This window comes from Myotis lucifugus, unplaced genomic scaffold (assembly GCF_000147115.1).
Source record: "Myotis lucifugus unplaced genomic scaffold, Myoluc2.0 scaffold_5, whole genome shotgun sequence".
NCBI classification, from domain to species: domain Eukaryota; kingdom Metazoa; phylum Chordata; class Mammalia; order Chiroptera; family Vespertilionidae; genus Myotis; species Myotis lucifugus.
This window is the reverse complement of record NW_005871053.1, coordinates 5,986,907-6,000,573: the sequence shown is the minus strand read 5'-3', so window position 1 is coordinate 6,000,573 and position 13,667 is coordinate 5,986,907. Positions and strand designations below refer to the sequence as shown.

General features: G+C 34.2%; 1 protein-coding gene across 3 annotated transcripts in view; it reads left to right on the top strand.

The window, feature by feature from the left end:
- Positions 1-13,667, top strand: part of AGPS (alkylglycerone phosphate synthase) — a 124,113-nt gene that overhangs the window by 30,334 nt on the left and 80,112 nt on the right. For all 3 annotated transcript variants that reach the window (XM_006083078.3, XM_023744539.1, XM_014467649.2), the window contains exons 3-7: positions 1,807-1,897; positions 4,782-4,902; positions 5,002-5,076; positions 6,777-6,848; positions 10,223-10,302. In XM_006083078.3, coding sequence (XP_006083140.1) covers positions 1,807-1,897; positions 4,782-4,902; positions 5,002-5,076; positions 6,777-6,848; positions 10,223-10,302 — 439 coding nt within the window. The remainder of the gene's footprint in view (positions 1-1,806; positions 1,898-4,781; positions 4,903-5,001; positions 5,077-6,776; positions 6,849-10,222; positions 10,303-13,667) is intronic.

The window sequence follows — 13,667 nt, the reverse complement described above, 5'->3', positions numbered from 1 at the left end:
CTTGGAGCCTATGTATGCAAATTAACCGCCATCTTTGTTGGCGGTTAATTTGCATATCGCCCCGATTAGCCAATGGGAAGTGTAGCGAAGGTACGGTCAATTACCCTTTTTGTCTTTTATTAGATAGGATTATCACATTATAAACTCCATGATATGTTACAGTTTATTAAACAGTCATATATTTTAAAGAAATTAAGAAATAGTCATTTGTATTTAGACATGTATTTACTCTTTCTGGTATTATGTATTTCACCTTGAAGATTTGAGTTTACATACTGTGTTATAATTCCCTTAAGCCTATAATATTGCTTTAGCATTTCTTATAGTGTAAATCTGCTGGTACCACATTCTTAAATTCTCTTAGTTATCATCTGAAAATGTCTTTATTTCACTTTTGTTTTGAATGATATTTTCACCAGATATAGATTTCTAGGTTAACATGTTTTTCCTTTCAGCATTTAAAAATTTGTTCATTTGTTTCCTGACTTTATTGTGTCTGACGAGAAGTCAGTCATAATTTTTATTGTTATCACATTGTATGTAATGTATCATTTTTCTTTAGATGCTTTTAAGATTTTTTTCTTCTTCTTCTTTCTCTAATTGCAATTTGGCTATGTTGTACCTAGTGTGAGTTTCTTTGAATTTATCCTCTGCAAGTTTTCTGACCTTCTTGAACTTCTAAATTTTTCTCTTTCATTAAATTTGGAAACTTTCAGCCATTACTTTTTCAAATGCTTTTTTTCTCTCTCTGTTTATACATATGGTAGTCTTTTGTTACTGTTCCAAAGGTCCCTGAAGCTCTTTATTTTTTTCATTCTTTTTCTCTGTTCTTCAGATTGTATGTTTTATCGCTCTCTATGTTAAGACATCTTCAATCTGCTCTTAAATTCCTTCAATGAAATTTTATTCCAGATTTTTAATTATATAATTTCTATTTTGTTCTTTTCATAGTTTTTATTTCTCTGCTGAGATTTCTTTCTGTTACCTGCTAGGAATATACTAGTATTTCCCCTTTTGTCCTTTAGCATAGTTACAGCTACCTTAAAAATCCTTGTGTTCTATTTCCAATATCTTGGATTATCTTGAGGCAAGTTCTTAATTACCCTCTCTCTTGATTATGGATTATACTTTCTTATTTGTTCATATCTAGTAATTTTGGAATGTATCTTGGACATTGTTTAGGGAATGTTGTAGAGACTCTGGATTCTGTTACATCCTTTTGAAGAGGCCTTTATTTTTTTTATATACACATCAAGCAGTTAACTTGACTGATCTCAAACTCCCATTTTTCCTCTGTGGTGGCGAGCAGCTGGGCTTAGTTGGGCTGCTTAGTGTCTGCTCCATAGATGTGTAATTCAAGTCAGCCTAACATTTGGACAGAGTACATAGTGCTCCCTCTCTCTCTCCTCTTCTGTGATTTCCCTGTACTTTTTCCAGGTGTGTGCTCACTTCAAACACTGTCCTCTGGTTCTTCAAGCCAGGAAGAATAGGTTTTCTGTATTTTTGTTTCTTTTTGTGGTACCAGCTGGGGCTTCCCCTCAAGCTAAAGCCTGTTTAAAAAATAAAAGGAAACCCATGTAGTGCTGTTTCCTTCTTCCAAACACACTCCCTTTTTGTTTGCTTTTGGTCTGTATATACTGCCTTCAGATAGTTGGGTTTTATTTGTTTTGTTTTTGTCCAGAGTTTATAATTATATGTGAGAGGGTTGGTTTGATAGGCACTACTTGACCATTACTAAAGCAGAATCTAAGATTTAAATTTAAATGAGGATAACTTACTCTAATGTTTTACCTTTTTGTACCTTAGGTACCCACTTAGTGGCATGATATTACCAACTTTTAAAGAATGGATTGAAAATACCCTTGGAGTAAATGTGGAGCATAAAACTACCTCTAAAGTAAGCAAACAAGAATGATGACAGATATGCTTAACTCTGTGTGTACGTGTATGTTTAATTCCAAATTAATTAGATTTATCTTTGTAATTCGTTATAGTTTTAATGCATTTATCATGTTTTTTTGTTTGTTTGTTAAGTTTGCTAGTTACAGTGATCTTGTTAAGGGTGTAATTTCACTTTTTTGTAAGTGGGATTAGAAAACTCTACCCTGTATACATATCAAACTAATGACATTCTTAGTATTTATGCTGTTATGATTTTACTAGAGGCCTGATGCACGAAAATCGTGCAAGAGTACAGTCCCTAGGCCTGGCCTGCGATCAGGGCCATCTTCCCTCTGGAACCCGGGACCTGGGCTTCCCTCGCAGCCCCAGCTTTATCAGGAAGGTCGTCGAGAAGGATGTCCGGTCTAATTAGCATATTATGTTTTTAATACATAGGATTATTTATTTCTAGAGGCCCGTTGCAGGAAGATTCCTGCAAGAATAGGGCTTCCTTGGGCCTATTCCTGCAAGAACAGGGCTTCCTGAGGCCAGAGCGAAGAGAAGAAGGGAGCAAAGCTGGAGGCGGGCTTCGCTCCTTCCCTTCCCCGCCGCCTCGGCTCCCTCCCGTGTCCTCTGCTTCGCCTCCCTCCCGTGTCCGCCACCTCGCTCCCTCCTCCGCCACTTCGCTCCCTCCCCTGTCCACTGCCTCAGCTCCGTTCCCGTCTCTGCTACCTCCGATCCGTTCCCTTCTCTGCCGCTTGGCTCCCTTCTGCAGTGCTTGGCTTCCTTCTACACCATCTTCAGTCTTCGCTGGGCGCCCTGTGTATGCAAATTACCTGCCATCTTTGTTGGGTTAATTTGCATACTCTTCTGATTGGCTGGTGGGCGTAGCAAAGGTACGGTCATTTAGCATCTTTGTCTTTTATTAGTGTAGATTATTTGCTCTGGTATGGTATTCTGCATGTCCCTTTAACTGGCTATAAGTTCCATAAGTGCAAGGGCTATGGTTAACACTTTATTCTCCATTATATCCACCTCTACCATGTTAATAAGAAATGTAAATATTCAGTGAGTACTTATTTGATTTATTTAGAAATCCACCGATATAGTTTATTTTTGTAATTAAACTAGGCTAAACAACTAATTATTTCCCTTCCCAAACCAAATTCTTTTAACTTTTCTTAGAATATATCTTCTTTTATCTCCTTAATTCTCTCTCTCTTGACTATTTGTAATTACTTTTTTTACATTGATGCCATCTATATACCATATTCAGAAATTTCACCAGTTTTATTTACATGCATCTTTTTTCAGATTTCACCAGTTTTTTTATATGCACCTTTTTTTTCATATTTTTGAGCCCTTTTCATTTTCAGTAACTTAACAAATTAGTGATCTACATGTTTGTTGGAGGTTCTTTTATTTCCTTCCACTATAGGGTAGATTTCATGAGGCCAAAATTTTTTTCCTATTTAAGTGACCACTATCTCCCCGGGGCCTAGAACAGAGCTTATATTATCTTACCTAATAATAGACAAACATGTAAATTAACCATCCCTTTGCTACACTCACCAGCCAATCAGGAGAGTGTGCAAATTAACCCAACAAAGATGGCAGTTAATTTGCATACGTAGGGGCGAAGCGGCAGAGCGAAGACTGAAGGCTCCAGCCGGAGTGAAGGCCTGGGTCCCTGGTGCCAGAGGAAAACCGGTGCCGGCAGCCAGGGGAAGGGGAATCTCTTCGTGCAACGGGCATCTAGTACACTCAATAAATATTTATTATCTAAATATATAATAATCCCACAGGAGATTGGTTCCAGGACCCTTGTGGTTATCAAAATCTGTGGATGCTCAAGTCCCTTATACAAAATGCTGTAATATTTGCTTATAATCTATTTTTGCATATAATCAACAGCAGGGTATGCCTACATATCACTTCATTCTTATGGATTCAGCTTGGCCCATGACAGATTCAAGTTTTGCTTTTTTGAACTATCAGAGATTTAAAAAAAAATTTTTTTTTTTTATTTACCATTGGTTGAACCCACAGATACAGAGGGCCAACCGTGTAACTAAAAATTAAATATAGGTCCTTAAGATACTAAAAGGCTATCTAAATATCATATATCATATATTTTTCTTTACATATTTTTATATTTTCTTTTTTCCAAATTCTATTATTGTTATTCTTAACAGCTTTGATTTGGGGAGCCGTTTATAGATCTCTTTCTGTATGCTAGGTAATATTAGGTGCTTTTCACAAAAATTATCACATTTAACCTTCTGTCCTAATGGCAGCTGTATAAATTTGGTGATGATGAAATCTCATTTAACAGACCCAGAAGCCAAAGCTCACAGAAGTTGGGTGACTTGCCCAGTGTCGGATAGCTTTAAAGTTGAAGATTAATTTTTCTAGTTACCTGTTAGTTGAAATTAAGTATCAAGTTTTAAAGCTGTCCTATAAAATGGGTTTATAACTTATATTGTGAGGTTTTTTGCTCTTCATTTTTAATTATAATTGTAGTATAGGAGATGATAAATTTTATCTATAGGTCAAGTTGCTTTCCCCTAGTCTTCTTATTTTAAAATTGAAGATTTGAGACTTTGCCATCTTCCTTGTTCTTGATTGTAATCTTTAGAAATAATAAAAAGGTGGGCTGTAGAAGTAAAAGAGGAAACCTAAGGTTTCTATAAGTTATGTTATAGAATGTGATTAACGAGACCATTTCCAATTTGTAACTATCATAAAGTTGATTTCCATACATATTATTTGGTATTTTCCTATACTTCTGTCTTAGTTTGGATTAAAAACATTTTACATTTTATAGTCACTCACCCTAACAGAGGCATTCAAAATTTATTTTATAGACATAAACCAAAGAAACCTATTTTATTTTCTAGGCATCCTTAAGTCCTAGTGATACACCTCCTTCTATTGTAAATGAAGATTTTCTTCACGAGCTTAAAAAAACTAATATTTCATATTCACAAGAAGCAGATGATCGGGTATTTAGAGCTCATGGTAAGCAATTTTATATAAATGCTATTTCTTTTAAATTTAAAAAAAATTGTCCTGTAATTTAAGATGTTTTTGCATTTTATTTTTTAAACCACAAAACAGGTCATTGTCTTCATGAGATATTTTTGCTCAGGGAAGGAATTTTTCATCGAATTCCTGATATAGTTTTATGGCCAAGTAAGTTCTTCTTTTCCTTGTCTTCTTAATTTAGTATTGTTAAATTTTAAGTAAACTTAGTATTGGAAATATGTAATTTTTAACATATAAGTTGTGAAAAATAAGCTGGATTTTTAGTTTGGTAGAGGTCATAAAGTTCTTTCTTGATCTGATCATCCTGATTGATTTTGTTGTTGATTATTAGGTCTTCATTTTTAAATTAATAATTATCATTAGGAGGTCAGTAGAAATAAATATATTGGGAGGTCAATAGAAACATATATTTTTGTTTAATTTAAAAGCTTAATGAAGTTAGTGACAATAATGATATATTCAAACCATTAATTAAAATAATTAAACTCTTAATTAAAATAATTGATTACTACAAACTAATAATTTGTTGATATCAGCTTGTGAGCTAAAAAAAGCATGGTGATCTGAGATGAATAGTTAAATTTTGAGAAATTAATTTCATTCAGTTTTTTGGTTTGATATAGATGGTAGATGAGCTTTCTGTTGTTATTTTGCTCTGCTGATGCACCATATTTATATATATGGTTTTTATACCCATCTCTTCTGTCAGAAAATTTAAAGCAGAACAGGTTTATTGTCCCTTACTGTCCATAATTGCCTTTTTTTAGAAAGTTCCACTGATCTTCTAAAAGAAGTATATAAAGTATTTTTTAATGGCTTATTCATGGACTCTCAGTTCTTAGATGTGATCCTTCTACTTTGCAGGGAGTATCTAAGAGAAAAGTCATACTTTAATTTGGGGATAGAAGGGAGGTGTCATACATACCAGGAATGTCCAAGATTATATGTAGCTGAGATGAAATTACTTTCCTATACTTGTGATGTATATTTTTCTGTGTATTTGGTAATAGTATGGAATAAGTCTTTGGTCTCTGTTAGTTTAGAAATTTAGCAGCTCCTGAAAAGAATATGTAAAATTTAGTGGGTGAAAGTATGATGAGAAACAGGATATTTACATAGTTTAAGTGTCCCACCACATGATACATATTAATTATAAAAATTTTAGAGTGGAGAAACCTAGCAGGTACTATATAACCAAATGGTGAAAGTTAGCATTACCAGAAATGCTGCTTCTCTACATTATGCACCTTCAGACATAACATGCTGAGAAACGCACATCACTACTGCGGAATTCCTGCCAAAATGTATAATCTGAATTTAATCATGAGAGAACATCATACAAACCCAAATTGAGGGATACTCTATGAAATAACTGACCAGTCCCCTTCAAAAGAGTCAAGATCATAATAGTCAAAGATAGACTGAAGTACTGTCTCAGATTAAAGAAGATTACGGGACATGACAACTAAATGCACCGTGTGATCCTGGTTTAGAAAAGAGAACATTAGAGGAATAGTTGGCCAAATTTGAATAAACTCTGTAGATTAGTTAATAGTATTGTATCAGTATCCATGGCTTGGATGTGATAATTGAACTATAGTTATGTAGGATGTAAGTATTTGCAGCTGCTGGATGAAGGAAATTTTTTGTACCATTTTTGCAACTATTTTGTAAGTATGAAATTATTTCAAAGTGGAAAGTTAAAAAGATAAATAATGAACAGTTTGTTTTAGTATAGCTATTTCATATGTTAATGAGAAAAGGTTACTTGATAGCCCCATATTTTGCAGGATTACCCAGAATTTATTTATGTTTCTGTGATTAATTTATTTTCCTTTTTTCAACAGCATGTCATGATGATGTAGTTAAGATTGTGAATCTAGCGTGCAAATATAACCTTTGTATCATACCATTTGGTGGTAGGTATTGTGTCTTTTGAATTTTAATATGATATAAATTTGTTCTTTCAATTTAAAGTATTTGTATTTTAAATATTTGTGCCATCCATGGAAAACAAATATCTTTGTAATTATAATAAGGTTATTCTGAAAACTTGTTATGCTCCTCATTCTCTTTTAAGTAGAACTACCTAAGAAGTGATACACCCTTAGTTCATGGCTTCTTTTCCATATGTATCCTGTTGAAGCTGTGATTTTAATGCCTACTAGGTGTACCAGTTAATAATGCGGATTTTGTCATCAAAGAAAACATAATTTCAAGAGAAACATCAAAAGTGTGTTATTCAAAGTAATGTCCATCGCTAGCTACACATTTCCCCCACCTTTCAGGTAATTTGTGGATACCGTCCCAATAGAACTTTTCTTGTTTTGAGGCAAACCATTCAGAGACCCAATTTTCCATTTCTTCAAATGTTTTGAAACGCTGCTCAGAAAGTGAGTGTGCCATCGATCAGAACAGGTGGTAATCTGAAGGAGCAAGGTCTGGTCAATACGGCCGGTGGGTTAATACTTCCCAGGCAAGATCTTTTAACGTGTCTTACTGGTTTTGAAGTGTGTGATGGTGCGTTATCATGAAGCAAAATTACTTTGCAGTGTCTTCTGGCACATTCTGGTCATTTCACAATCAAAGCGTGGTTCAAATTGATTATTTGTTGTCGGTAGTGATCAGTATTAACAGTTTCACCTGGTTTTAGAAGCTCATAATACACCACACCTTCCTGATCCCACCAAACGCAGAGCATTGTCTTCTTTCCGAAGTGATTTGGCCTTGCAGTTGATGGTGATGGTTGACCTGTTTCAACCCATGATTTTGTGCGTTTGGGATTCTCAAAATAAATCCACTTTCATCACCAGTCACAATTTGATGCAAAAAGGACTTTCTTTCGTGCCGTTGAAGCAACATTGTACTGATGACTTTTCGGTTTTCCATTTGTCTTTTGTTCAGTTGATGTGGCACCCATTTTCCTTCCTTTAAAATCTTTCCCATTGTTTGTAAATGATCAGAAATTGTTTGCTGAGCAACGTTTAATCTTTCTGCAAGTTTTAAAGTTTGACCTGCATCTTCATCCAATAATGCTTGTAATTGTTGGTCTTCAAACTTTTTTGGTTGACCTGGATGTTCTTTGCCTTTCACATTGAAATCATCACTTTTAAAGCGTTTAGACCAGTGTTCACAAATATCTTGAGATGGAGCATGTTCACCGTAAGCTTCCCGAAGTATTCAGCAGCACTTTTCTTCAAAATAAAGTAATGAGTTAAAACTTCCCGCAAATGCTCTTTTTTTTTGAATGAAATTTGACATTTTTAAGCGTAAAAATATCTATGATGTTAACACCTTCAGCAGATTTGACATTTGAAGCTTGCTGTCAATACAACAAAATAGCATGCATATCAAATCGAATAAATATCAACATATGTGTAACTCCATCTATTAAAAAAATCCGCATTATTAACCGCTACACCTAGTAAGTAAGAATATGTTTCTGCTTTAGTAATTGCTTTCTAACCTTTATCCTTATGGAGAGAATATTTTTCAAACGTTAAATATACCCAACGTAAACCTTTGAAAAGGAATATAATGCAGCATAAAAGATGAACAGGGACACTGATGACCAAATCAGTAACTTTTAATGAGAATTAATACTGTTTTACACCTTAAGACAAATTTGATCTTTCTTGATCTTTTGTTAACCACATTATTTTAATAACTTTCACAAGACAAAGGAAATTGCCTTTACTGACTGAATTGGCTATGATGGAATGGTAATGAGATCCCCCAAAATTAGAAGCTTCATATTCTTCAGCTGATACTTCTGGTTGAATTAATAAAACAATGAATTCAACTTTTTCTAATCAAAGGCACTACAGTGCTACTTTTGTTTATTTTTTTTGTTAAACCTCACCTGAGGATATTTTTTCATTGCTTTTAGGTAAAAGTGGAAGGGAAGGAGGGAGGGAGAGAAAGAGAGAAAGATAAATGTGGATATGAGAGAGAGACAGATTGGTTGCCTCCTGCACACATTCTGACCAGGCCAGAGATCAAATCTGTAATCCAGGTGCATGCCCTTGACCGGGAATCTAACCCATGACCCCGAGACACACCGGTCAGGGCTACAGTGCTACTTTTAATGCAACATTTTTTTAATTTTACATGACTGACAAGCAAAATAGTGGTTATTGAGCACAGGCATGTTTTTAACACATTGCGTACCGCATAGAAATCTCTAAGACATACGCCAGGGACCGCACGTTTTTGGGCAAACTGCACGTTATTTAAATCATCATAATGCACTTTAGGTGTTGTTTTTCAATAATTATAACATTTTTATTTACAAAAACAATTAAACAATTAAAGTTCCTAGTACTTTTTAAACGTATGGTACTGCGTAAAACATTTTCCTCTATGAAGAGGGACCAAACAAAATTTACATAGTATCTAGATTCGCTCCTTTTTCCATGGGCGTGAAAAACGAGAACACTCATGAGCGGTCTTTAACAGATGGTGCGTGAAACACGAGAAAACTCCTGAGCGGTACGAAATGTGTTAACAGACAATTCATGGTCTCACCTTGTAAAATTAAGCTGAATCTCATGAATCAACACCCTCTGTAGTTCTTACCTTGTATCAAAGTGACTTCCACATGTTTTCTGTACAAAATGCTTGGAAGTACCAATTAAGAATTTATTCTGATATATGTTGATATAGATGTGGTTAAGAATTAACAATAGTATATTCTATATTGGTTTCAAGAAATTATTTTTTCTTTGACAGCAAATGTTAATGGAAAATAGAAGTACATTGTTCAGATACTTCTATGTATTATTTATTTTATATTAAAATCACTTTTCACCAAAGAACATACAAATTTGTTTTTGAATATCATATAGGCAATTATAACTTGTTTTTATTCTAATTTATTAAAGCCATTTTTATATGAGGATATAAGATATTAAGTGATAAATGAATCTCATAATTATGGCAGAAAGGCGGTAATGGTGTCTCTAGTTTTATAGAATAGGTATTTTTATGTTTTATTTTAAGCTATCTTTCCACAGTAATCATTAGCTTAGAACTTTTCTAATCATGTTTTTGGAGTTTCACAAATTGCTATAGGCTTCACTTGAGTGTGCCCAGGGGATAAAGCCACATTGCTTTCAGCCCCATAATAGTTCTTCATTTTGGCACACAGCATAAAATAAAGGTGAGTTTGCTTTTAGTGTGTTAGCATTTACAAACTACATTTTGCAAAGTAGATGTAGGTATTTCCATAGCAGGCCTATTTGTATTAGGGATTAGCCATATGTATATAAGTTGTTGTTTCCTATTTTGGCAGGAGGAACAAGTGTCTCATATGGCCTGAAGTGTCCTGCAGATGAGACAAGAACAATTATTTCTTTGGACACTTCACAGATGGTATATGATTATTAAGATGTATTTGAAAATAGTGTTTGGTTTAAAAAATGTATTTATGGCTCAGTCTTAGTTGTCGTCATTAAAGGGTATATTGTCCATTTTGTTTTAAATTAATTTTATGATTATATTTTACCTTGTGTGTAGGTTTTCAAAAGCTAAGCTCACTCTTACTCTAAGGCACATATCTTGATGGTTTCTACCAAATTGGCGGGTGAAATTGATGTTTGGAAAGCATGGATTGGAATATTGATGCAATACATGAACTAATTTGTTAAAGAAAACAAATATTAGTTAATTAAAACAATATTAGTTAAGGTTAATTTGAATCACTAAAACTTGTCCTCCAAATTTTTACTAATGCTGTTGCATGTTTTCTTTTGGAAAAATAGAGGAGCTAAGTACTTTTAATGATAGGATAATTTTTTGCAGTTTAGGCTATTGTGGTCCAAGAGTTAGATATTGTGGCATGTTAAACTTTTAAAAAAATATATTTTTATTCATTTCAGAGAGGAAGGGAGAAGGATAGATGGAAATATCAATGATGAGAGAAAATCTTTGATTGGCTGCTTCCTGCATGCCCCCTGACCAGGAATTGAACCGTTACCTCCTGGTTCATAGGTCGATGCTCAACCATTGAGTTATATACCAGTTGGGCTAAACTTTTAATTTGGGTATGAACTTTATCTTTGTATTGTCAACGATATTCCTGGTTACATATTCTTCATTATAATAAAAAATATATATATTTTAAATCTTCACCCGAGGATTTTTCCCCATTGATTCTGGAGAGAGAAGAAGAAGAAGAAGAAGAAGAAGAGAGAAACATCAATGTGAGAAACATCAATCGGTTGCCTCCTGTATCCACCGCAACTGGGGATTGAATCCGCAACCTGGTTATGTGCTTTGACTGGCAGTTGAACCCATGACCCTTTGGTGCACAGGATAATGCTCTAACCACGTGAGCCACACGGGCCATTGTAAAAAGAATTTTTTTTCTAACTGTTTAATTTGAAATTCTCTTAAATACCATTATTGGTTTTATCTTTCTTTTTTTCTCTATTTTAAAGCAGATTCTGGTATTTTGCTACTTTACACCTAAATATTTATGTGCATCTCTTTAATTACCCAATCAACATTTAGGTTTCTAGTTGTCTCAAAATTTATGTTCATTTGTTCAAATGGGGATTCATACAAGGCCCACATTAACTTTTGGTTGTTTCCTTAAGTCTCATTGTAATTGAAGCCTAGTTCTTCCTTTCTGAATGCTGCTGACTTAGAGAAACTAGGTTATTTGTAATATAGACCATGTCATATTTTGAATTTGCCTGTTGCTTCTTCTTGGTGTCATTTAACTCTTCCTCTAGGTTCTGTATGTCCTCTAAACCTAAAGTTAAATATAAAATCTAGTTAGCTTTAGGCCTAGCTTTTAATATATTTTTTAAGCAAGAATATGTCAAAGATGATGATGTGCTTTTCTGTGTCATGTCACATAGGGAGGTACATAATAGTTGTCCACTTTTAGTGTTGCTAAAATTGATTAGCAAGTTCAGATAGTGACAGCCTGATTATCCTACAAAATTACCCATCAACCTTTGACCTCATCCCAGAGTTTAAGAAAAGGGAGTTTCCTGCAGAGATAGCTTAAAAGTAACTTATTCTGAAATAGACTTTGGAATGTGTTTGAATTTCTGGCTCTTTATTTTACTATGTATAGATTTAGCTCTAAATCTGTTACTAAGTGTTTAAAATTGAGACAGTAATACTGTGGAAAGTTATTGTGAAGATTAAATGAGGTAATATATGTAAAAGTCTTTATATTGAGTAGATGCTTAAAATTCGGTGGCAGAATTTTAAATGTTAGGTTTCTAACCATTTATTTTGTAGAAAAACCTTATATACTCACTGCCTTTAACATTGGAATCTCTCCAATATTATAATGGATGCGTGGTCCTTATAATTGTGTTTTGCATTGAAGTATATAAGCTGTATCTGTGCATGATTTGCACAGTGTACTTCAGATGCAGTATGTACAAAATATGATGAAAATTAGTTGTACCAATTTTCTACTTAAATATATATTATAATACTAAGACCTATTGGCCTTGAAAGTTTTAGTTTTATTGTTGACTTGTATGGCATAGTATATAGTGGATGTAATAAGGTAGCCAATATATTATCTTTAGGTTTCACTATTAGTGTCCATAGGTGATTTCTAAATTTATCTTCATTAGTTTGTTTTTTATTTTACTAAAAATATCTTTGGACTCCTGGTAAATATAAGGGATATAATTAATACAAGTATATAATTGCTTCAAGAATCAGTCTACTGGGGGAGAAGATGTATATAAATTACTATAATACCAGAGGCCCAGAGCATGAAATTCGTGCATGGGTAGGGTCCCTATGCCTGGCCAGCGATCAGGGCTGATCCGGGCCTTCAGCTGCCGGCTGGGGCCTTCCTTCCAGCTGTCAGCTGGGACCTCCCTTCCCCGGCTACTGGCTGGGGCCTTCCTTTGTTCCATGCTACCCCCTGGTGGTCAGTGCACATCATAGCGAGCGATTAAACTCCTGGTCGAACTCCTGAAGGGACACTGCATATTAGCCTTTTATATATATAGATCAGGTTCCATCAGATTACTAAATTTTGTCTTTTAACTTTACAGTTGAATAACTTTTGTTTAGCTGCCATGGGGCCAAAAGCTTGATTTTGCCATAGTTATATTGAAATCACTGTTTTCTTATTTTGAGAGTATAATTATGACAGTTTTATATAACATAAAAGTACATTCACATATATCATCTTAGTTAATATTTATCATAACCCTGTGAATTAAGCAGTGCAGCTATTTGTATGTGTTCAAATTTGGAATATAGGCAGCCTGAGACTGTTATTTTCGTATTATCGATTGTGTTCTTTCCTATTTATTATTAACTAGACTTATATGCATTAGTTATTGCCATGAAATTGAACATATCAGAGTGCAAAGAAAGCTTCTCTGGGATCCAGAAGAAGATTCTGTATGTTACCTGATTGCTCAACCAAACAGAAGGGGAACAGAATCTGCTCTAAATAGTAGAAAGTAATTCATCAAGATTCATATATATAAGAATTAGGTCAAATAAGAATGTTAAAAACACTTATTTGACAGGCATACATTTACTAAGTTGAGCCAGATGATAGTTTCTTCTTTTCAGCAGAAGGCAGGGATGTGCTTTGTTTTTTAGCTGGGGTCTGTGGTGCTGCTTTGGTCTATGACATCTGTAGGGGTGTCATTTACAGTATGCAAATGTCTTTGCAGGTATCTTTTTCTAATCTCAGGTGGACATCTTCTGATATTCTTAGATATGATTGCTAACTGTTAACA